This window comes from Nipponia nippon, unplaced genomic scaffold (assembly GCF_047370975.1).
Source record: "Nipponia nippon isolate SJK-2023a ecotype South Korea unplaced genomic scaffold, ASM4737097v1 scaffold_1, whole genome shotgun sequence".
NCBI classification, from domain to species: domain Eukaryota; kingdom Metazoa; phylum Chordata; class Aves; order Pelecaniformes; family Threskiornithidae; genus Nipponia; species Nipponia nippon.
This window is the reverse complement of record NW_028262290.1, coordinates 144,228,155-144,253,097: the sequence shown is the minus strand read 5'-3', so window position 1 is coordinate 144,253,097 and position 24,943 is coordinate 144,228,155. Positions and strand designations below refer to the sequence as shown.

At 38.7% G+C, this 24,943-nt stretch overlaps 1 protein-coding gene across 2 annotated transcripts in view; it reads left to right on the top strand.

The window, feature by feature from the left end:
- MINDY3 (MINDY lysine 48 deubiquitinase 3) overlaps window positions 1-22,757 on the top strand; it is a 60,319-nt gene extending 37,562 nt beyond the window's left edge. For both annotated transcript variants that reach the window (XM_087775796.1, XM_087775806.1), the window contains 5 exons: window positions 12,127-12,199; window positions 13,069-13,141; window positions 16,931-17,018; window positions 20,349-20,420; window positions 21,679-22,757. In XM_087775796.1, the coding sequence (XP_087631922.1) occupies window positions 12,127-12,199; window positions 13,069-13,141; window positions 16,931-17,018; window positions 20,349-20,420; window positions 21,679-21,828 (456 nt within the window). In that variant the 3' untranslated portion in view covers window positions 21,829-22,757. The remainder of the gene's footprint in view (window positions 1-12,126; window positions 12,200-13,068; window positions 13,142-16,930; window positions 17,019-20,348; window positions 20,421-21,678) is intronic.
- The last annotated feature ends 2,186 nt before the right edge of the window (window positions 22,758-24,943 follow it).

Here is a 24,943-nt window from a genome sequence, read left to right as displayed (position 1 = left end):
ATAAGGCAGCTCTACTTTCAGGTTAGGATATGTGAATGAATTAATTGAAAGTCTAAATGTGGAAGGAGGAAAAAATACAAAAAAAGGGGGGGGAGGGGACTGTCTATGGTGGAGGAAGCTTTTAGCTCTTCCTCGCAGAGGTGAAGCATGTTTAGTGATATTTAAGACCTTACCTTAATTTCACCCCTTATAGAACATCAGAATTCACATTTGATTAGCTATCTGAATAATATATTTGTTTGTTTCTAAAATGGAAGTAACCTCATTTCAGTATTTAAGTGCATTTTTTCCAGTGTTGGTTTGTTTTACATAAGAAGGGTATGAAATATATTAATATATTTTCTCGTTTAAATTTGTATTATAGGGAGTCCAATGCTATTTTGGTCGACTGATTGATAGTTTAGGGACTCTTTATATGCATATACATTTATTTATGTACTTTAAAAATAACTGTTTTGTGTTACAGAGGGGTGCCAAAGTTGTCAGTCTAAGACCTGAATAAGTTAAAGATGCTTTGGTATGGAAATACTGAGACAGTGTGGATGTGCTTAGAAAAAAAGTTCAGTGACTGCCTCTGCATAGTTAAGAAAATGAATGTAATTGGTGTGACGTGAGATGGGCTTTACTGTATAATACAGCTTTAAGGAGAAAAATATCACAAGTTTTGTATTAATTAAAGGAATAAACGTACTGTGTTTCATAGAAGCTGATTGCACTATTCTGCTACTACTGGAATTAGCTACCTGAAATACCAATTTCAAATATGAACACAAAAGGCAATACTGTTTCTATAATATGTGAAAATGTGTAAAGTTTGTGAATACTTAGTATTTTCTCCATACGTTTATCAACGCATGTGTGTATAAGGATTCCCTAAAATACTACTTAACAGTACAAAATAACAGTGGACTACATGGCATTATTAATATATTGTTTTCATAATTACTTCATAGAACTCATACATTTCACATGTAAAGCCATAAGATATTACTGTTAGAATAATTAACCAGGCTAATAATTGTCCTCTAGAAACATTTTTGTCATATTTGAGTTATAAAATAATTAATCTGGTCCATTTTCAAAAACATTTCATCATTCTGGACTGAAGCAAACCAGAGCGTTTTCATCATCCCAAGAGAGAATTATATGGTTTAAGTGGGAAACTGAACACTTGAAGCTGGTTTCCAACATTAAGTGCAGCTTTCAGTACTGTGAGAACTGTATTTAGGAAGATTTGACTTTCTGCAGTACATCTTCACTGGCTTTGAACTCTGCTATCAAATGTTCCTGTCGTACTTGTTCATTTCCCACCTCCTTGTTGTAACTGCCAAATAGAGTTAGTACGTTAATCCTCGCCACAGGTTGTATAGCAAACGCTTCATGTCTATAGGCTGAAATACTATTAGATACAGAAATAGTATTTAACACAGATATTATTTTTTTAAGTAGAAAAAAAGTAGCATGATAATAGCAGCTACCATTCATCTTGAGTGAATTATTTTGTAAAGTTTTTGGAAGTCAGAAACCATGGAATTTGCCCACTTCCAGTGTGGTTCCTCTTAGGAATAAAGTTTGGCGTTTGTATAGCACTGTATTCTGTCCTCCAAAAAAAAAAAAAAGATATCCGAATATGGCAGACAACAGGTAATTTGAAAAGCTGCCCTTTCAGATTAAACTTGTGACTGGAGGGTAATATGTAATTTAGTAATTAGATAAGAATTCCAGTAAACTCGATTTTGCTGACTCTTGGTCTGTAATTCCAGTAATGTATTTTTGCTTTCAAAACAAAGACTTTGTTGTGTGATGATGAGCAAAACAAGTTAGTAACTGTGAATAAAAAAAAGACTATATACCTGATCTTTATTGTTTTACAGTAATCTCTTGTAATCTGTCCTTGAAAGCAGGGAGCATGGTGAAGAAGCTCTTAATTTTTTTATGTGTCAGCAAGTTAATTGTTGCCGCCTTGTAATGTTTTGAACTAAACCACCAACATGTGTGACAATGTAACTGTTAAGCATGTATTCACTGTAGTTTGAGTTTCTCTTATTTTTGAAAAACTGCGATGCTTTGGCTTTTTTTTGTTGGCTGTCTCATTAAACCATCCTCTCCCACAGGAATGGAGCATATATTGTGGTTTCCATAACTTAGCTGAGTGCATATTAAAAGCCCTGCTTTCCAGATGGATAGGCTGACAGTGTGCTTGCTGTAGATTTCTGTTATTAATTCATGCTCTTCGGTTTGTGTTTGCTTTTCCTCCACAGCCTCACCCCACCCCTAGATCAAGTAGACTCTGGGTAGTATGGGTGAAGGTGAAAAAGGATTTGAAGTAGTTGTCCATATCTAACTTTCCATTCTGCCCTCTTGAGAACTCTTCTGTTTGCAGTACCAGCAAGGTACTGCAGGTACTGCAGAGTAAATGCAATCCTTTTACTCACAAGGCAGAGTGCAGCTAGAGCCATTTTGCTTCCTTTCAGCCACCTTGTTGAAACAAATGCTTACCGTGAATGTTTCTTCTTCACCACCACCTCTACCCCTTGATGAACACTTTCAGATAAACTGTCATCTTTTGCTGGTCTGAATTACAAGGCCTGTATTTTATTTTCTGACGCGGAATAAGGACTCTGCTATCTTGGGGGTGGCATGCTTCCTTTTGTGTCTTTTCCCTCTCTCGTTCAAGGAGAGGATTTTCTTTTGGCTTTTTCTGAATCCCAGATAGACCTAAAGCCCCTCTTTAAGGCTGAGGAGGATATGATCTTTGACACCTGCCATTCTGAAGTGGAAACAGTCGTGGCTGCAGAGCTCTTGTATAGTGACAGCTAAGTCAAGGACATTTCCTTCAGTTCCTCCGTTTACAGCTCTCAAGCAGGAAAATCTTTTACTCCTTCAAGTATTCTGTGTGTATTTTCCAGTTGTGTGACATTTTTTAATGCCTTCTCTCATAGAAGATAATATGCCACAGAGCAATCTCATATTCCACCAGCCAGCACAAGAAAAGCATTGTAAGCAGGCTGTAGAAGATAATTCCATCACTGCAACAACTACGGGCAGTGGCCCTTCCAAACTATTGGAGCGGGTGATGTCCCTGAACACAAATGGGAGTCTTGAACTAGTCTTCATTGGCCGTCCCTCTGTTCAGAGCCAGACTGGTAGTCTTTCAAACTACATTTATGTCAAATAACATCAAATGCTTTACTATGGACTTTACAGGTGAGGGTTCTAGGATTTGATTTGCTTTGTTGCCACAGCATAATTCTCCAACCCTGCCCCTTTCAGGGACCCTTCACAATAGTTTGCCTAAATTGACAGTAGATGCTATGTTGGTGAGTATTTTTACAACCAGTAACTGTGTACCTCAGCAATCTCAACATCTATTCAGTGGTGCCTAAGAGGAAACAAGATCTATGGCCTTTGCATACCTGTTCAGTTCTTTGTATGATGGTAATAACGGCCTCCCGTTTCAGATCTTAGAGACTCTTCCTCTTTCCTTGATTTGATAATTAGCTCCTAGGAAGACCTACAAGAAAGCTGTTATTTAATTTCAAGCAATGCCCAGGTTCTGTCTAATCTTCTCAATCTCAATGAGAATCAACAACTAAATTTTATATCACTTCAAGACTTTGAACCTGTTTTTACTTCTGTAGTGAGGATAGCTTTCCTGCTTGTGAACTGATATCAGTCTATGTTAAATTTCATTCTTCTGTTCACTTCCTAGCCAGTCTCTGCAAGTAAAACAGTATCTGACACCTTTAGGACACATAACCTCATTTGTATAAGCGGTGCTACGTATGACACTTCTGCTCCTTGCCTCCAAATAAAGCTGCATTCAGTCTATTCTCCCTCAGTTAAGTGGGTTGTTATTTCTCAGGCTGTAAAGGCCATTTCATCAGTTCTGGCTTTGGTAGCAAGATCCCTTCACCATTTGCTGAAGAAACCTTTTTTGTGTCTCTCTGTCCTCCAGGGTACTGACATTGGATGTGGCTTTTGTGCATCTGGAGATTCGTTGCAAATGGATTACAGCCACAGGAGGAACTGAAGCTTCACATTCTTATTTTAGAGCACTACCCAGTTTGAAATGCATTCTGGTCATGTGTGAAAGACCTGTGCATCCAAATGATAATGATACAGTTACATAGTACATCAGTAAGATTGTGTGAAATGTCTTTTCTCTTTCAAAAGATAATCTCCAAAAGAACCTTACTGACATTTAAAATCAAATGTCTTTTTGAACCAACTCCACAGTGAGATTAAGTGAATGACATTCTTGCCTCTACAACATGCATCAGGTGTTTCTTGGGTAGTCTCACAGTATTAAGATTGATCCGAGTTTTATCTTTTTACTTCCCATACTGTTAAAAACTGCCACTTCTTTCTTAGTTGTGTTTCTCATGGCATGCGTGGTTGAAGAGACAGATATTGTATATCACCCAGTTTAACTTGTCCCTTGAATCCCACTCAGAGTAAAACAGAACAGGACCTCAGTGGTTTTGACATTGTTGGGGCAGTTTTGTTATCAGGACCTCAGTAAGCTGACCAGAGTCCCCACCATTACATTTGGACCAGGAGCAGTGGTTAAACTATCTGATCCCTCCAGACTCCGAAATCTTCACAACACCGGATTGTGGATGGCTGTCATTGGATGAGGACTTCTGTTCCTCTCCAGCATGAATGACAGGAATGTGTAGACTCTTTTCCACCCACCTAAGTGGATCAAAATTTCATCTTAGTTTGCCCGGCAATCTGTTCCTTCCACATCAACTGCAATTATTTTTGAATATCCACTTCAGTTGAGTGAAGAGATAAGTGAAAGTCTATACTGAGTCAGCCCATTATTCTGCTCTTTATTGGACCTATGCTTTTACCCAAATGATTTTTGGATTTCTGGTCTGGTCTCTTCCTGCCACCTCCCTCCCCACCATCTGTCAGAACTGTCTGTGCCTTCACCAACTGTTTTGCCATCTCTGAGGCCCCCAAGACTGATGTGAACCTTAATAAAGCAATGTTCTTTGATAAAAATCTAAGGTTGCTTCCCTGGGTAGTTAGTGAAACAGTACCACTACTTCAAGTCATGTTAATTCTCCTATGAGGAAAGCCTGAAAGAGCTGTGTTGTTCAGCCTGGAGAAGGCTGCAGGGAGACCTTATTGCAGCCTTTCAATACTTAAAGGGGGCCTACAAGAAAGACGGAGATAGTCTTTTTAGCAAGGTCTGATGTGACAGAACAAGGAGTAATGGTTTTAAACTAGAGGATGGTAGATTTAGACTAAACACAAGGAAAAAATTTTTCACGATGAGGGTGGTGAAACACCGGAACAGGTTGCCCAGAGAGGTGGTAGATGCCCCGTCCTTGGAAACATTCAAGGTCAGGTTGGATGGGGCTCTGAGCTACCTGCTGTAGTTGTAGATGTCCCTGCCCATTGCAGGGGGGTTGGACTAGATGACCTTTAAAGGTCCCTTCCATCCCAAAGCATTCTGTGATTCTATGATTCTAATTTAAAACTACATATGGAAGCGCTTGTAAGTCAAAGCATGTTATGTCAGAGCAGGCCATCTGAAGCCGGTCTTCCAGCAGCTTGTCTCTTAGACCCTTTCTTAAATTTTTTTTTACTCTTCCCATTTCTGTCTTACACCTCTCTTTCTCTCTCTCCCATACATACAAATACCTGCTATAGTAACCCACCACTTGTCTCCTGCGATGGTCCACCCAACAACAGCCAGGTGTGCAGTCACAAGTCTGGGCTTGTGCCTGTGGTGGTAGAACGGTTGTCCACCCATTGCCAAGCACAGCGGTTCACAGCAGGGTTCTGCCTTCCCTCGGTGGGCACACAAACCTGTACGGTTCCTCCCTCCCTGGCTTCCAGTTTCAACAACCAGTCGTGAGACTCCATTCCCTCTGTCAAATAAAATTGAAATTGGGCAGTGGATTCAGAAGTCAGCTAGAGAGATGGGAATCGGTTTCAGGGATCCCATCAACCTTGTTTTCTTAGGAAACCATTTTGGAAAAGTTGCTGGCTTGAAAGCCACTGATTATAGCATTGAAAAATACACATTTTTCTCTGTAATTCAAGACTGGATTAAATAATCTTCATTCTTGCAGATCTGATTAAATTATGGCAAGTTAAATCGTTGATAAATTATCAGTGTTTCTATATTGTCTTTAGGCAACTTTTTAAGAAGAAAGTTAGTACTACAATACGTAGTTCTTCCACGCATGACTCAACAGTGGTAGCGTAGAACTGTAAAGCAGTCCATATGTGAACACATTTCGTTTTCAAGGGCAACCGGTCTTTCAGGGTGAGATCTTTGTAAAAATTCATAGCCAGGATGTCAGGGTAGCTTAGCCATTATGTTCTGCTTTTGATTTGTAGAATTAAAACTTCTGGAATGTTTTCATTAAAACTTACAAAGAGTATTTTTTGCCTCTGAGAGTAAACACGGGATCTTAAAATAACTGGTACTACTGATGAGAATAACTTTTCAAAGTAATAGAAAATGACTTGTTTGTGTATCACAAGAGCCAACAAGTGAAACATGATTTTTGGGACATGTTGTACTTAGTATTGGAAATAATTATTATAATTAACTGTTGATGGGATTCCCGTATTTGGAACTTTCAATGCATGGGATACATCAAAATAACAATTCATAAGGCTGGGGTGGGGGATATATTTTGGCACATATATTGAAATATCAGCTTGGGCAGCTGAAGTACATTTTTGTTAGATGTTTGTCACGTTTTCAGCTTTGCTGCCTGAAGGAGGTATGTTATGCTTTTTTTTTCCCCGAGATACAAATATTTGGACTAGTTGAACTTTTAAAGTTTTCTGGATACTGGAAATGAATGACATGCTAAGATAGGGGGTGCATGGGATTTGTATATACAGGATTAAAATCTTGCATTTTTAACTATGTATAGCATAACAGTCTCAGTGAAAGGTTAGAATTATTTAGAAGATAAGAGGGGGTGGTTTTTTTGGTCACCTCTCCAAGGCAGGTATTTTTTTCTAAGTTTCTTTGTGAAATGATTTCCTTAGAGCATCAGTAAATCACATTTAATGAATAAAAAGCATTAATATGTAATAATTGGGAGGCTTTACCATATTTAAAAGTTCAGTCGAAAGACATGGAGAATTTTCAGTATTGAGTAACGCATTCAGTGACTTATTCTCTAAGTTCTTCCCATGTACACATGCACTGAAATAATTAAGGACCTGGAAGATTAAAATGCCAACAGGAATGCACACTATTTGCAATTGGACTATCAAAAAAAGTTGTTGGTAGTTGCAGGAGGCTTATTTTTTAAAATCTGTTTTGGGTCACATGAAACTGTGGAAACTACTACATTAACAAGATAATTTGGGGAGAGGGAGGACAATGCAAATGATTGATAGTCTTTATTCTTGGATTGCATTAAGATTTTGCAGAAAGAACTGCATACTCGTAAACCAAAGTAGAACTATGTAGTTTGCATTTGAAATAATGTGTCTGTGCAGTTGAAAGGTACTTTGCTGATATCCTTCCAAACCAAGGAAATTTTAAGAGTTCTCCCCTGTTACACTGCATCCATAAGCTGCTAATTCATTAATAAGAACTTACCATAAAAATATCCCCTCTTTAGAGTTAAATTCTGAACATAGAAATCACTGGTCATTGTGTCGTTAATAAGCTCTGTGTACTACAGCATCATCTATTTTAAACTGAGAACTAATTGCAATAGTGTACTGTAATTCACTGATAGTGAAATCTGCTCCTGCTTAATATGTTTTGTAATACTGACCCCCAAAAATGAAACTTTTCCAATTCTGGAGTATTCCAAATTATTTAAGAGTTGGTCACATACTATCAAATTTTACAGTGTATGTATAGAATAGAACAGAATAGGCTATTTCAGTTGGAAGGGACCTACAATGATCATCTAGTCCAACTGCCTGACCAAATCAGGGCTGACCAAGTTAAAGCGTGTTATTAAGGGCATTGTCCGAATGCCTCTTAAACACTGACAGGCTTGAGGCATCGACCTCCTCTCTAGGAAGCCTGTTCCAGTGTTTGACCACCCTCTCGGTAAAGGAATGCTTCCTAATCTCCAGTCTAGACCTCCCCTGGTGCAGCTTTGAACCATTCCCACGTGTCCTATCGCTGGATACCAGGGAGAAGAGCTCAGCACCTCCCTCTCCACTTCCCCTCCTCAGGAAGCCGTAGAGAGCAATGAGGTCGCCCCTCAGCCTCCTTTTCTCCAAACTAGACAAGGCCAAAGTCCTTAGCCGCTCCTCATAGAACATGCCTTCCAGCCTTTTCACCAGCTTTGTTGCCCTCCTCTGGGTGCCCTCAAGGACCTTCACATCCTTCTTCAATTGTGGGGCCCAGAACTGCACACAGTACTCAAGGTGAGGCTGCACCAATGCTGAATACGGTGGGATAATCACCTCTTCTGACCAGCTGGTTATACTGGGTTTGATGCACCCGAGGATGCGGTTTGCCCTCTTGGCTGCCAGGGCACACTGCTGACTCATATTGAGCCTGCTGTCGACCAGCACCCCCAGATCCCTTTCTGCAGGGCTGCTCTCCAGCCACTGCTCTCCCAATTTATACCTGTGCCCTATTACTCCGTCCTAGGTGCAGAATCTGGCAATTGGGCTTGTTAAATTTCATCCTATTAATCATAACCCAATGCTCCAACCTATCTAGATCCCTCTGCAAGGCCTCCTGACCCTCAAGACAGTCCCAGTTTGGTATCATCAGCAAACTTGCTAATGGTGCATTCAACTCCTGCGTCCAGATCATTGATAAACATATTGAACAGAACTGGCCCTAGAAGTGAGCCCTGAGGAACACTGCTGGTGACCAGTCGCCAGCCAAATGTAGCCCCATTCACTACAACCCTTTGAGCTCTGCCTTTCAGCCAGTTCTTCACCCAGCGCACCATGAACCTGCTCATCCCACAGTTGGACAACTTGTCCAGAAGGATGCTCTGAGGGACGGTATCAAAAGCCTTACTAAAATCCAGAAAAACTACACCCACCGCCTTCCCTTCATCCACTAGGCGGGTGACCTTATCATAGAAGGATATCAGATTAGTTAAACAGGGCTTTCCCTTTGTGAACCCATGTTGACTGTGCTTGATGATGGCGTTACCTTATACAATCACCTAAGTGCTACCCATTAAAACAGAGTATATACTCAACAACTGCCATCTTCATACATTGTTCGGCATCATTAAACTAATTGTGTTGAGCTGTAGATGTCATTAAAGCAGTATGATCCCTTTATCTGCAAAGTACTTTAAAAAAAGTTTAGAACATATGTAAATATGAAGATACACTGTTAAAGTATTGATTTTCTGGAAGTGTTCTAGTTGTGATTCATATATAAAATCACTGGAATATTTTTCATTAAATAGTGGTTTTGTTCCAAATTAGTCATATTTATGGATCCTTATAATTACATTATTATGATACTGAATTAACAGAAAAATCTAGGGTTTATATTTCCAGTATATTAAGCAAGCAATTTACAAGTTGCTCTCATATGAGAGACTAGAAGGACAAAGGGACTTCTCCCAAATTAGTTTCTTCTGTACGCTTTCTCACTTGGAGTACTCGGGTGCGGGGTGATGGGAGAAGTCACATAGTTTGGGAGGCACAGAGTTCTAGCTTATCTGCAGGCAGGCCTGCTTCTGACCTAAGGATGGGCTCTGCAGTCCAGACACAGCCAAAGGTGGCACTTGTGCTGCAAGAGAGGCAGTAGGCTGCAGCCAGAAGTAATTTAGTCTTGGTAAGTCTATTGTGTCTGAGGAACTAGGAGAATTCCAGCAGACATGATTCACCAGATCCATCTACACTAGTGATTTAGCATGTTGGAGAACTTCTTTTTGGTGCAAATTTGCGTTGCATCTGTACTTGGAATCCTGCTGCATGCAATTAAGTGTCCAAGAGATGTGCTGAAAGCTGTGTCTCTCCTGGTGGGGCCAACACTTGACGTTGCACACTGGGAGGCCTTTTGGAGTGCCTCGCCTGCAGAGTGGACACAAGAGCTTACAGCAGCTGGCTCTGCTTCTGCATAATGTGCTTCTAGGGCTGATGTTTGGCACAAACTTCATTGCCAGTGAAGATGTGATGTGGATACCCCTTAATACATCACAACAAATTGAACCCAAATCCTTCCCACCATGCATGGCATTGCTTGGTAATGTAGATGTTTGCATTGTGCTCCAGTGGCAATGGAGTAGCCCTTAGGAGTGAAAGTATAATGGGCCGTGTGTGTGTATATATATATATTTATATACATATAAAATGAGAAAGTATATCTAGAGCCTTGGAAGACAGGGCAGATGTCTCCTCCCAACTTTTTGTCTAGTACAATCCTGTATAAAGCCAAAGACTTGTCTCTCCTGTATGTGGAAATGAGGGGAGCTCTGTAACCCCCACTGTATGCTCCTTGTGCCAGTAATGGCTGTATCATTCATGTGTTCAAAGTAAAACTGTTGCCTGTTATTTTTAAGTGTATGTTGTGTTCCATGTTATCCCTGTTTGTGTGTCCTAGGCAGTTGGCTTTCATTCAGGAAAGCTTTTAAGTATATGCTGGATGCCATTAGGTGTATACTTAGAATTCTTGACTGATTTGGAGTCAGCTGTTAAGAGAAACTGGTTAAGAGTGGAATTTTGGTCAAATGTATGATTTGTTTCTGTTCTTTTCCTGAAGCAGTTTTCTTAATCTGGTAAAAGAACAGTAGGTCACTGTGCATCTTTTAATTCTACATTTTCTGATTTCTTTTCTGTGCCTTCCTTCAAATGAAGTAATACCGACTTGTACAGTTTAGACCAAAGTTCACTGTTGGCACATGCAGGTATAATGAGAGGATATTAATGAGATTTTCTCTTTCAAGAAAATCTAAGTCATCTTCAGAAAGCAAATTTGAAATGAACTAGAAATCAAAAGATGATGTATACTTTATGAAACAGTTTAAGGTAACGTTTTGATTTGTAACAAATCAATTTACTTAATACAATATGAACAAAAGCATGTTTCCCAGGGTTTCATGTTATTCAGAGTAATGTCAATGCTGCTGTTTCTGGGGGTTTGTGTTTGCTGTTCACAGCGCAGCAGGTAACATTACATTTCACTTTGAAGAAAAACTATAGAGGGAATATTGTGAAATGCAGAGTTCACCTCTGAGCAAGTTTTTAATTTCCCTTTTTACGTGAAAAACAACATAGGTGATCAGAAATTTGCAAGAGGAGATGTAGGATTTAAGTACTCCTAGCGAGCAGGTTTTGGAACTCTGTTTTGGAGTTTCATGTTCTATTTGAACATGAAGTCTTTGTATCTTTTTAAACTAAAGGGTGTCTTGAATGGGTGCGTTTCTTACCCTTTATGCCACCTCTCATTTCTCATGAATACCTTATCATTTTCACTTTTTTTATAATAATGTTTTTGGCATAAAACCAGAGGGATATGCTTCTTGCTGGTTTTACGATAGGGGATAGACATGTGCCTCTCCACATATGTTTTGGAAAGCATGACTGTATTTGAGATTTAAAAAGTTGTGGATAAATAAAAGCATTGCAATAGCTACTATTGAAATCATACTTTTTCGTGCAGCTAACAAATTTGTGTATTGTGCCATTCTGTGAAATGGACTTCGAAACATTCTCTCACAGCTTTCTATCTAAATAATTTTTATATGTTTCAATGTATGCATAGTACGCTTACTAAATTTCACTGGTACAGGGATATGTATTTTCAGATATAAAGAATGATACTATAAATCTAAACCTCCACATAATACGTGTAGTCTCCAAGTAGCTTTTGTGCCACAACAGCTGCATGAAAAGACTTACATAAAATTTGTCTAGAAGTTTGTGGAATAATCTTTAACATATTTCTTGATCGTTTTACGTCACTATCAGCAATATTGCCAAATTACCGTAATTTTTCTTTTGTATTTAAATTTTCATTAACTTAAGGTCCAAACCTGTGTAGTATGGCTAAATATTTCCTTAGTAATCTGTACCTTAATTAAGAATATTCTGAATGTTTTCTTCTTTTTTTTTCTTTCTTCCCTTTTTCTTTTTTCCTTTTTTTTCTTTTTTTCTTTTTTTCTTTTTTTTTTTTTCTTTTTTTTTTTCTCTAAGGATATGGCCCTTGTTGCTCCTGAAGCGCCTTCAGAACAAGCTAGAAGGGTTTTCCAGACATACGACCCTGAGGGTAAGGGCTGTATTTCTTGCTGAAATAAAATTTCATAATCGAAATGTTCTTATTCAGTAGAGACAAATTCCAAATAGTAATGAATACTGCATTGTGTAGGGAATCTCTTCAAAAATAGGACCATTACTTTCTAAAATTTGTTCCAAATACTGCACTTTCAAATCCATTGTCCTTTCCAGGGTAATATGCTGTTTACACCTGAGCTGATTAGGAGAGGAATGAAATACTTAGTACTTAAGACAAGAAATTTTCAATACAGTAGTCAATCTACAAGTGACATGAAGAAATTCCCTGAGAATTCTGTAGTAAGGGAAGCTGAGTACAACATTGCGCAGTAGGAAGTAGAGTTCTTAGAGCGTAAGCTTTTTAACCTTGTAATGTTGTTTGTAATTAACATAAAGCTTGAATATAGTTTGATTTCTCTTATTTTACATTTTTATAAAATAACTGATCTGCTATGCATTCTTCATGAAATTTCGTTCTTGAATGTATGTGGCATACACTGAAAATTTTCTTAGGTTTTGGAAAACAGAGGATGTCTAACATTCAGGTATTATTTTAACTAATCAAAAGGGAAAAAATGTACAGTTATTATCCCATGGTATCAAATGGAGATTACTATAGAGAGACTGAATTCTTAGCAAGCTTCTAAGTGTATGAATGATAAACCCACAGTTTCTATATTGCACTCCTCATTTATTTTAAAGTGGGAGAGAAGTGTTTGAAAACTATGTTCCTTCTAGAACCCCACCATTTGTTTGCAAATCTTAGAGATAAAGATATGCAGTATTTGTATTTTTGAATAAAATTTGTGCTCCTGGAAAGCATTTTGTTTCTTTTCCTAATGAGAAGCTTTGCTACTTCTTCAGATAATGGTTTTATACCTGACACTCTGCTAGAAGATGTAATGAAGGCTCTGGACCTTGTTTCAGATCCTGAATAGTAAGTATAATAAAATTTAAATACTACAGAAGTATCAATTAACCACATATGAATTATAATTTAGGATTTTTTTTTCTGTATTCAATTAATCACATATCAGTTATAATTTAGAGTTGTTTTCTAAATTTTTTCCTAGCTTGCCTAAATTTTTTCCTGGCACAGAATGTTATTTTGAAGTGTTTAAGTCAGCTTTAAATTAAATGGGAGGAATTAAAATTAAAATGTCTCTAACTTTGGTAGTGATAACTAGAAGCCAAAAAACCCCTCAAACCTACTGCATTACTATATATTGAGGAGATAGTCGTGAATATATTTCTGTATGCTAATAAGGGTGAAACTGTGACAAAAGATCCAAACAACCAAGGTACTCAGAGGCAGATGAACATTGGATTACCGCTGGATCTATCCGCAGAGTTTGAAGCTGAAACTGCGTCACTTACACTTTTGTTTCCACTAACACTCAGTACCTTGTAGTGTTTATAATTGTCATTTGTTTCCAGAAATGACACCTTGATTCCTAGGATTAGAGATAAAACTATCAAATGAAAAAGGTAATTTATGGTAGATCTTATGTGGACAGACAGGACTAATATTCAGTAGCAGCAGTTCACATTCGGTGTCAAAGCTTACCACCTTTTGCCACTAAATGCTTAACCCAGAAAGGAGAGCAATGTGCTTGAACCTTTTTACATCTCCAAAAGATGGCTCTGCTCTTTCGTAAGCATATGGTCTAGTTTATCGGGGTCTAAATCAGTTGTTCCTGTAGAATGGCTGTGGAGACTGCCAGTTTACTTAGCACAGCCATCTGAAATTTGATTGTTGCCATCTTCTGTCCTTTCAAATGTTACAAAGTACAACAAAGCTTACTGAGCTGTTCGCTGTGGAGAATAGGAGTGAAAACTGAAATCAAAAGACACCCGGGAAACTAAAACCAAAGAAAACACAAGACAAAAAGGCTAGCGTTCATATCATGTCAATAAATGGTGAAATCTGCAAGAGTTTTTTTTAAAGGAGAAAAAACAAAAAGGCCGTAGTTTAATAGGTCTGAGAAGCTTTCTTTTGGCCTTTTTGTTCTGCTGCCTCAATAAATCTGCAGAAATCCTCTTTCTGCATTCAGCAGTTTTTCCATTTGGCTGTTTGGCCTTCAGGGTGTTTGTGGCATAGCCCTGGCCTACTTTGTTGTGCATACCACAACAAATATAAATTGATGTAGGAAGAGCCAGTCAGAAGGCCTTGTATTGAAAAGCCATGATCAAACCATGGAATATTCAGTCTTGCAACATCTCTTCTTAAATAAAAATGTTGTCTAATATTACTGTCTTGAGGACCTACTCTGTTTTGGTTCTAGATGTCCTGTCTACTTAATGTGGAACACAAGTATAAATAACACATTTCAAATTCCATGTAGGCTTTTCTGTTTTTTTTTTTTTTGTTATTATTTGTTTTGGTTTTAAGTAAAATTAAAGGCATTGCTTCCAAGTGTACTATTTACATTTTTTAGTTCAAGAACTAAATGGAAATTCTTTGTGGTCATCTAATCCAAGGCTTTAAGCTTCTCAGAATCTCAAGATGAATAACGGGTCAGAACTGCTTAAAGAATTATAGGGGGGAAAACTCTGTAGAACAGACGTGAATTAACAAGGTGGATTGGCCATTGCAGTACCGAATGCCATTGCATGTGATTTTGGTAGAATTTTCTAGTCTTTCAGTAAACACATCTGAGAACCCAGCTGTCTTGTTTGCTTTGTCCATTCGTTTCTAAAAACCATCTGATACTCTTTAGGGCACCGATTTGAGTACATCTGTCAGTCTAGGTTTAGCTGGTTTAAAACATTTTCTCCTGTCTGTCTGTTTGACCAGTGCTGGCAGCTCTTGTCCCCACACACTTCTCAGCCATAACAGTACCAAGGCCCTCAGCATCATCACCCCAGCATTCATAACCTCTTCAGTTAAGGTGCTAGACTTTGCACCGAAGTGACTGAAGCACATACGCACACGTGTTTTGGTAGCTCTGCTGTAATATCAGTAGCATTGAGCAGCATTAGCTGTTTGCTGAATGAAAAAGCCTCAGTTGAAACATACAGCAATCATTTTTTATTAAATCTCCCCTCCTGCTTAATTGATTTAATTTTGGACACTGCCCATACTTAAAAACTTAGTATAGCTCTGCATTTTTAAACAGTTCTTGTATTTCATTACTGAGTATGTAGCTTGCTTTAATTTTATTACATAATTCTAAATGCATTTTCAAAATTATGTTTACTTAAATCTGCCTTAGTTCTGTTTCCAAACATAATGTTTTTAGAACTCTGTTACAGCATTTCAAGAATTTGAGCAGGTTTCAGACAGCTACTGAAATATCTTAGATTCTGTACTTTGAGAGCAGCAAGAATGAGCAACAGAAGGATTAAAGTCCAGTATCTTGCAAATCCTCAGTTGTAGTTTCACTTGAGTAGTGAAAAAAATTTTTTTTTAGATATTAAATTAACATAGTTCATAGGATATCACATTCAGTTTTATGAATTTTAAAATTCCTCCTCCAAGGGCCTTAACAGAGGCACTCTCTTAAGAATTGCATAATGTATTCTCTGTGTGTTGAGGCAGAAACAAAAAGAAGCCAAATAATTTACTACTAGTACTACGTTAGGACCAAGAAAGGAAGCTACTTAAAAATGAAGACACATAAGTGCAACAATAATCTAAAAGAGCTTAGAAAGACACCTGCCCGCAGCCCCCGACAAAAGAGACCTAGGTGGTTATCAGGTGGCAGGTTCAAAACAGGAGATACGTATTCCCAGAATCCATAGTTTAATTTTAATTTTGTGAGCGGAGTTTATTAAATGCCACAAGTGTATATGGGTTCAAAGCCAATTAGGCACATGCATGGAAAGAAAAAATATATATCTTTGTGTTTTAGATACTGCCTCTCACTGAAGATGTCTTTGAGCAGCAGACTGCTGGAAATGGGGAGGGTAAACTAAGGATATCACTGTATGTTTGCCCTGTTGTAATCGTAAGCATCCACTGCTGACCAATGTCAGAAACAGGATACTGGGCAAGACGCTCTGTTGGTTTGACCCAATGAGGACATTCTTGTGTACGGTACAACTTATAACTTAGGCGAAAAGACAGGCAGATGCAAATAAATGTTTAAGCGATCTGATGCCTGTAGAAATATATTGCTTAACTAGAAATATAAAGTTAAAATTGACATTCATTTGTAGTGACCTGAAATGATACCATATTCATGCAGGAAGGCTTTCAGATTAGTATTGTTAATATTTTCATTATTTATTGGTTTTGGCTTCTTTGATACCAAGGATGTGATGTAAATAAGAAATGTATCTGTTAATTTTATTTCAGTGTACTTAGAAAATCTTGGAGGCTTTTCAAATGTCCATTTAAAAACAGGTTGTTTGGCAGTTACGGAGCCGTATTTAAAAGATGACTGGTTTGTGTATCTAAGTTGAAGAATGCTTACAAGACAGCAAAATGCCTTTTGGGCTGTAAACCTGGTTTTAGATTATATGGCTTTCAAATTATTTTACCAAATACGGTGGTCCTACAGAATTATCACTTCTTTAATTTAAAATAACAGATTACTTTTATTTAAAAATAACCGTGTTTTGGCAACTTGCATGCCATTCTGGTGCAGTTGTCACTTAACAATTAAAAATAGAATAGTATTGCTATACTTGGCAGCCAGTACTGTGGTAGCACAGCATAACTTAGTCATGGAAGAATACAAATGTCTTACTCATACTTTTATATTCAATGTTTTTGTCATAGTGTAAACCTCATGAAGACCAAATTAGACCCAGAAGGACTGGGCATCATATTACTGGGTCCCTTTCTGCAAGAATTTTTCCCTGAGCAGGTAACCAACATAGCTTTATTGCTGCAGAGCATTGTCTATTCAGCTTGGCTTTGAGATTCATTAAACACTTCCATCAATATCACAGAGCTATTTTTAATAATAAGTATTGCATTCGTTTGACACAGCTGACCAGCAAATAACTTCTTGTATTACACAACAAACTGTAGACTTCCATTTTGCATAAGGTGTCCATGATTTTGTCAGCTTTATGCTGGAAAGAAACTCCATTGTAGTGACAAGTTCTAAAATTAACTCCAGGAAATATATAATCATTTTGCATAAGAAATTGAACTGGTTTCCTACTCAAAAAGTTCATCTCAGTTTGGTTTCTCTGAGAATAAATGACCATACTGTTTTTATCAATATTACAAATGTCTGCTGTAATTGCTAGCAAATGGGAAAAGGTTACAAACATATTTAAAACTATTTTAATGTATCTCTCTAATAATGTAAAATTTTTGACAGTTTAACAAAAAGTCATGATGGAGTTATGTTTAGCATATGTGGAAGTCAGTATCTGCCAGGGTAATGGAAAATTATTTTCAAACTCTCAGTCTGTTCCCTATATTCATGAAGACAGCACCACCACCGAGAAGCGTGTGTTAACCTAGCACTGCCGTCCTCTTCTCCCTTTGCCCTGGGTCACATTTTCCTGCCCTCATGCTGCCTCCCTCCTGCCACCAGGAGCCTCTTTGTACAGATAGGTGGTAAACCAGAACAGGGAACTGCTCCAGCTGAGAGCTCTCTTTGCAGGTTTGTGGAGGTTTGTTCTACGTCCATGCAAATGCTTGTATTGGCCAAAGAGAGAGGGTTTCCCCAGTGACAGAAAGATAGGCTGGTGAGGCAAGAGAGGGACTGAGAGGAGTACTTCTGTGGAGGCTTTTTGGCTTAACATGTCATTGAAACTATATGGCTTAATTTTTACAACCAAGAAATGTGAAACTAGTCTTTTTAAAATGCCTTCAGCAAGCCTCTTTTGGTTAAGGGTTGTGCAGCACTGTTTGGGTGTAGTATTCTGTACTATGAAACAATCTGGTCATTCAGAAGACACTAGAACTGCGCTGCTAAAGATGGTGGGGACTGAACACATCATTAAGAGACGATTCATCATCTGGAGAAAAAAGAAGGCGTTAGAGTGTTCATTTTCTCCGGATTTACAGAATTACATCTGCATTGTGTATTTGCCAACTGTTTCTTCTTCCTTTCATTTGTATATCCAGAAGTGGAAATATCGTTACAGTTGAATGTAATTTAATCTTATTTCTTGCAATTATATTACACTTGCAAATCTGGAAGACTCCACTGCTTAATTTTAGGTCCCAGATGCTAAGAATGAAGTTCAGAAAGGCAAAGCACATCCTCCATAATTGGCTGCGCGTAAACCATCCCGTACTGTGGGCAATAGGTAGAAAAGAGCCATCGTGTGGGGCTGCTGCCTCTGTTGCCTATCGCTGAAGGGCATCATTGGCTGAAGGGCAGCCGGAGAAGGGGGCATAGTGGAATCATGGGCAGATCCCCACCTTAGTCACCTAGAGAGTTGCCGGAGGAACTCTTTCCCTGCTGTAAAGTTGGAGCCCTCAAGTCAATGCCTGTCTGTCAAGTACTAATTCCCTGCTGCACGTCGTTCCCCACCACTCAGCTTTGCCTGTGCTGTTGAACCTTTGCTGGCTCCAGTACAAAACATGGGAAGTGTTACTGCCTTACGGGTCCAGGCTGAACAATCGGCACATTTTGGACTGGGACCTGCCAGGACCAGTTACTGAATGAATGCTGAGGGTACGGATATGTTGTCCAATCTGTCTGTGCTCTGTGGATCGGATAGACACCTCGTTCGGAATTCAGACACCCCCATATTGACACCTCGGTCAGAATTCTTTCTGAAAGTGAAATTCTGCAGAAATGAAGATGAATTTTTTTCTTTACAATACTGTGAGCAAATAGGAGATGCCAGTGATGGCTGGAATTGTTGATGTTCCCCTTTACACAATATTTGAACACTTACCTAGTGCTCAGGAGATCCAGATTCGATTCCTTCTTTGCTGAGAATATTCAAACCCCCATTCTTACTCTCCTAGAAAGTACTAAACTCCACCTCAAAAGCAAGAGGGGATCTCAGCTTTCCTTTTCAAAGCTCTTGGCTTAGAAGAAAAATATTCAAAGATCATTCAGCCTGAGAGAGAGCAAGCCTGACTCATTAGTGCTTGGGGCAGTCAGCTGGAGAGGAGGATTCCTGAATTCCCCAGTAGCCCCTTTTTTGGGGACACAATTACTGCACAAAATTCTTAACATCCATGGGACAGGAACTGGAAAGCAGCACTTCTTTTCCTTCAGGGTGAGCATTCCTTCCTCAGGGAAAAGAACAAGTGTCCACTTTGCTTCCCAGCAAAGCTTGGTTTTATTCATCTCTGTGAAGCAACTTCTGTAAGCAGAGTTACCACTTACCTTCCTTTTTGCCACCCTCCCTCCACTGAATAGCCTGGGTTGCTGTGAGAGACCCATACAGAGATAAGGTTTTTGAATCGTTTAAGAGGAGAAAAATGATCGAGGGCTTTTTGTAATCTGATGGATGTACTGTAACCTGAGCAGATTTCTTCTCATTCCAGCCTTTACCTCCATGTACTTAAAAAAGGGATAAGCTTTTGTTTGGAGCCTGGCCCACTAGGCGTAGAAGAGATGACATTACACCTGATATGTGGTTCCTGATTCAGTGAAATGCAAAGCTCTTCAGTCCTTTTAGGACTAAAGCATTTAAACACCTGGAGTGGTAAAGGTTGACAACTGCAGTACATCTGCTGTTAGGCCTCAGCTGAGCAGGTGTCTTCACGGGTAGTTTACAGTTAGGCAGGCACGGGCATAAATAGCTTTTTAGCTCTCAGATGGAGGGTTGGAGATTGGATCTGGGCATAAATAGCTTTTTAGCTCTCAGATGGAGGGTTGGAGATTGGATCTGGTCCTTAGTAAATATTTAACTTGGTAGCATCCAAACAGTCATAAATGTGGCTACTACATAAGGTGCCTGACTTGAAAAATTAGGAAAGTTTCTACATGCTCAGTGCTGAAGTTGTAGCTTGAAGTGTCCAGAGGAGCACAGAAAATCATGACTTGCTCTTGGGGGCGTTACCCATTAATTTACTGACCTCTTTTTATTACTTCTGATGAGAAAGGTAAAATGAATAAAATCTTCAAGATGATGTCACCTGAAAGAAATCGTACTTTTTTACAATTTCCGTGAGTCTTCCTGTTTAAATGCATCTGTCTAGTTGTAAAGAGAAGGGACTGGCAAGGAACAGTGTATATGTTACATGAAATTAACTGTCTTCTTTCTACTAGGACTCCAGGGTTTCAGAGTCATTCACTGTTTACCATTACAATGGACTGAAGCAATCTAACTATAATGAAAAGGTAAGACTTCAGAAACATAAATCTAGCCTTAATAACAATTAGCATGCAGAACTGACTCCCTGTGTTAAATTGTAAAACTGACGATAGAGGCAAAATACTTGAACTTGAAATGGACTTTTTACAAAACTGTTATTTCGATAATTTTCTTCCAAAATTGTATATTTGGAATTGGAAACTGCTCTGTGCTCCTGATCATATTTTACACACACACGACCCAGTGTACTGGATTCGCTGGCTAGGCCGCATCTCTTAAGGCTTATCCATGAGAGGTGAGATCTGAACTGTAAAAGACAATGGAGATGCAACACAGACAAACTGCAACTTCTGTAAGTAACCCTACACCTACGTTGAGATGTTTGGAATTTTTTGTGAAATATTTTAGTACTCCAGACCTGCATCAAAAATCAGTATTTTTTGGAACCACTTAGTGGGGGACAAAAATGACCTGTTTCATTTTCAGCTTTCTTGGAAGGAGGGGTATACACAACACAGCATGACTGCTTCTAAGTTGGTTCCTGAACTAGCATTTAGGGTAAGAGAGTATAAGGCATTAATAGACAGAGGGAACAAAAATAACTTCAAGTAAGAAGACTCTTCGATAAAATGTATATACTCAGTCTTCGGAATAGCTTGGGGTTCAGTCCTTAAAACTACCCCTGTGAAATCTCCAGCAGTTTTGTACCCAAAATGTAGGCAAAAGCGTTCAAAGATGCATTAATCTTTACTTTTGAACATGTATACATAATGAAGAATATTTAAACAAATTGTTGTTGTCAAAGGATTCTGCTTATAGCATTTCAAGTATTGTTTTATGAATAGAGCTGATTTGCAACAGAAGTTCCATGTTACGGAAAACTAGTTCCATAAAGTTAAGTCTAAGGAACACTCTCCTTATAAAAATAACAATATCAAACTTTGCAACTGCAACAGTAGTAGAAGATCTATTGTCACAGAATTTTTGCATTGCATTTCCTCGATTATTTTTTTTCCCAGTTTTGGCCTTTACTGTCTATTGAAGTAAACAGTCAAATGAATATGGCCTGATCAGAATTTTCAGGCACTTGAGTCTAAGAGATTAAGTTTTTTCGATTTCATACCTCATTTCATTAAAAAAAAGTATATAAAACTTCATGGATTTGATATTTGTAGTAAAAAAAAAGTATCATAACAAATCCTCTTGTAACCTGGTGAAAATAATCACCTCATATTAGAGTTTTTAAACAAACATAGGCTGACATAATTGGATGTATTTTGACAGGTCATGTACGTAGAAGGCACAGCAGTTGTTATGGGTTTTGAGGAACCAATGCTACAGACTGACGACACTCCTGTAAAACGCTGCTTGCAAACCAAATGGCCATATATAGAACTACTCTGGACCACAGATCGATCTCCTTCTTTAAACTGATACGTTGCGCATAAACAACATACTACTATCGATGCTTGAATGGGGATAGAAGAGTTGGTATTTGCTTGGAAAGTGGTATACTTTGACTGTGTGGAGTTATACACTGGTATCATTGAGGAATTGTAAATAATGATTAGAAACACTTTTTCAGTGTTAATTGGAATATTTAATTTTTTAATCAGATTGATTTCTATTATAATAGTTTGTCTTTTTTGGCCACTGTAGTACTGTTAATGTGAGTTATCCTAAAAAAAAAAAAAAAGCCTACATACAAAGTCTTAACATTATTTTGCCATCTCATGAAGATTTGAAAAATGTCTGATATTGCAGACTCTGCGTATTAGATGTCACATCTTTAAAACATAAAACATATTCAGCTTCCTCTGAATCATATAGGCATGTTTTATTATTTAAATTATATTGGCTTACATTACAGTACCATAATGTGTGGACTAGACTGGCCTTTGCACTGGATATGTTTTGATAAGTTTAAATTTTTTGCAATTTTTCCTAAAATCTAATTTTACCTAAAGAGCTTGCACAATGTGACATAAATATGATACAGTTTTAGGAACATTAAGTATAATTCATAAATACTCTTTCTTGGCAGTTGTATATTACTGTGGCTTAGTTATCGGGCATGTTAAAGGTGAACACAAGATCTGAGGAAAAACAGATGTATTAATATTTATTTGAATTTGTATAAAAGAAATGTAAAAACATCGGAAAGAATTTCTTGTTCTATAATCTCTAACCTGTTCAAACTTATAATATTGCCAAATACCTCTTCTCAATTTGTCCAAACAGCAGTGTAAGCCAGCGTTACTGTATGTGTTAATGCATGAGAACATCTGTTATTACATTATTATATTCCTTTATTTATTATCAACTTGTTAGCCCTAAAATAAAATCTTTTCCTTGGATCATGATGTATTGTTTTAAGTTTGCTTTTAATTCAACTTGTTTTACTGCCTCTCTAAGACGATGAAAAAGGACCGTGGGTGTAGAAATGTCAGGTTTCAAGTTGAACACATCTCAGGAAAAAAACAACAAAAGATCATTTATTGCATCTTAACTGTGATTGCAGAGCCTATGCTATTACCAGCAGGGCTGAATTTCGCATTCGGAATTATTTACTTTTAAAAAATTTATTTTCATGTGTGCATAGCAATATGACTCTAGAATGATCATCATGCAGGAAAACAAACTGATTTGGTCAAAAATGAGGTATGTGGTGTGGGGGAGAAACCCTTGTTGGAGAATTTGCACTGTAAAGCAGGTAGTAGTGGTGGAAAGAGAACATCCTTTGCATGCCCCTTTGCAGATACATCCTCTGCAAGACTGTACAATAGATCTGTTAGATTTGCATCTGGAAATGGATGAACAGTAGAGTTCTGTGGTGGGTTGGGCTTGGTTGGCTGCCAGATGCCCACCCAGCCGCTCTCTCACTCCCTCTCCTCAGCAAGACAGGGGGGAGAAAATAGATGAAAAAGCTTATCTTGTCAAGATAAGGACAGGGAGATTGCTCACCAATTATCGTCATATGAAAAGCAGACTCCAAATTTAATTTATTGCCAATTAAAAATAGAGATAGTGAGAAACAAAACCAAAACTAAACCCACCTTCTCCCCCATGCCACTTCTTCCCAGGCTCAGCTTCAATCCCAGCTCTTCTACCTCCTCCCCACCGAGCGGGGCAGCGGGATGGGGAATGAGGGCTGTGCTCAGTTCATAACAGTTCATCTCTGCCACTCCTTCCTCCTCACACCGTTCCTCTGCTCCAGTGTGGGGTCCCACCCACGGCAGACAGTCCTTCACAAACTTCTCCAGAGTGGGTCCCTTCCACAGGGGAAGTCCTTCAGGAACAGACTGCTCCCGCATGGGTCCCCCGCGGGCAACAGTTCTTGCCAGAAAACCTGCAGGGGAATCTGCTCCGGTGCCTGGAGCACCTCCTCCCCTTCCTTCTTCACTGACCTTGGTGTCTGCAGGGCTGTTTCTCTCACATTTTCTCACTCCTCTCTCCCAGCCACCACACAGCATTTTTTACCTTTTCTTAAATATGTTACCACAGAGACACCACCAGCTTTGCTGACAGGCTCGGCTTTGGTCCATCATGGAGCCAGCTGGACCTGGCTCTGTGAACACTGGGACAGCTCCTGGTGACGTCTTCTCACAGAGGCCACTGCTGCAGCCCTGTCCCCTCCCAACTACCAAACAAGTTCAATCAGGACTCGTTTAAAAACCTAACTTCGGAAATCACCACAACCATTCCTTATTGCAGGACCGACAGCAGCGTATCTTACCTCTTTTTGAGATTTCTTTTTCTGAAAAAAATAATTCCTTTGCAGATGACAATAATTTGAAAGATTCCTTAATTCGTCTTATCTGACTCACTTTACTTAGAACACAAGTATTCCATCTTGCTGTGTGGGGCTGATGCTAAAAGAGCTGTGCAACAGTAGTATTGCTACTCAAAAGTATATAGATAATTAATTAAGAGAATCTGCTTTCATCTGGGCTGCCTGGCAAGTCTGAAACTTTACTTTTCCTGAAGTGCTCAGGCTTGATAGGTATTTGCTTTAGCTGGCTTAAGATAAATGTCTTTAGGCAGATTTGCACTGACGTCTTGGAAGGTGACAATTCACTTCTCTTGCTCTTTCTCCTGGATTCTGGTGTCTGTCTTGGCTTGTGCCAGAGCATCTCACAACAGAGTTTGCACTGAATCGTAGCTTGAATCTGTTAGAATAAACAGCCTTTTTCTAGTCCACTGTCAGATACAATTTATGTTCTGTCTCACAGAAGAAAAATGTAGAAGCCCAGCTGATGTGAGATCTATACATAAGCATTTGTCTGGATTAAACCTTCTGCTGTACTCTAGAGGAATTTAGCTGATGCTCAGTGTGGTATAAGAACCCATATTCCTGCATCTTTGTTTTTCCTTCATACTGCCCAGTTGTTGGAGGCCTGGCTTCTGGTTTACTTCACAGATTTCTGGACTACAGAGGCTAAGGAACAGTGCTTAATGGAACTTAGCCAGCCCATCTGAGAGCCTCAGCCAAGTGAGCCTTTCTGTCCTTTCCTCCCTGATGGACAAGATGGGAGAGATTCTGACGTTA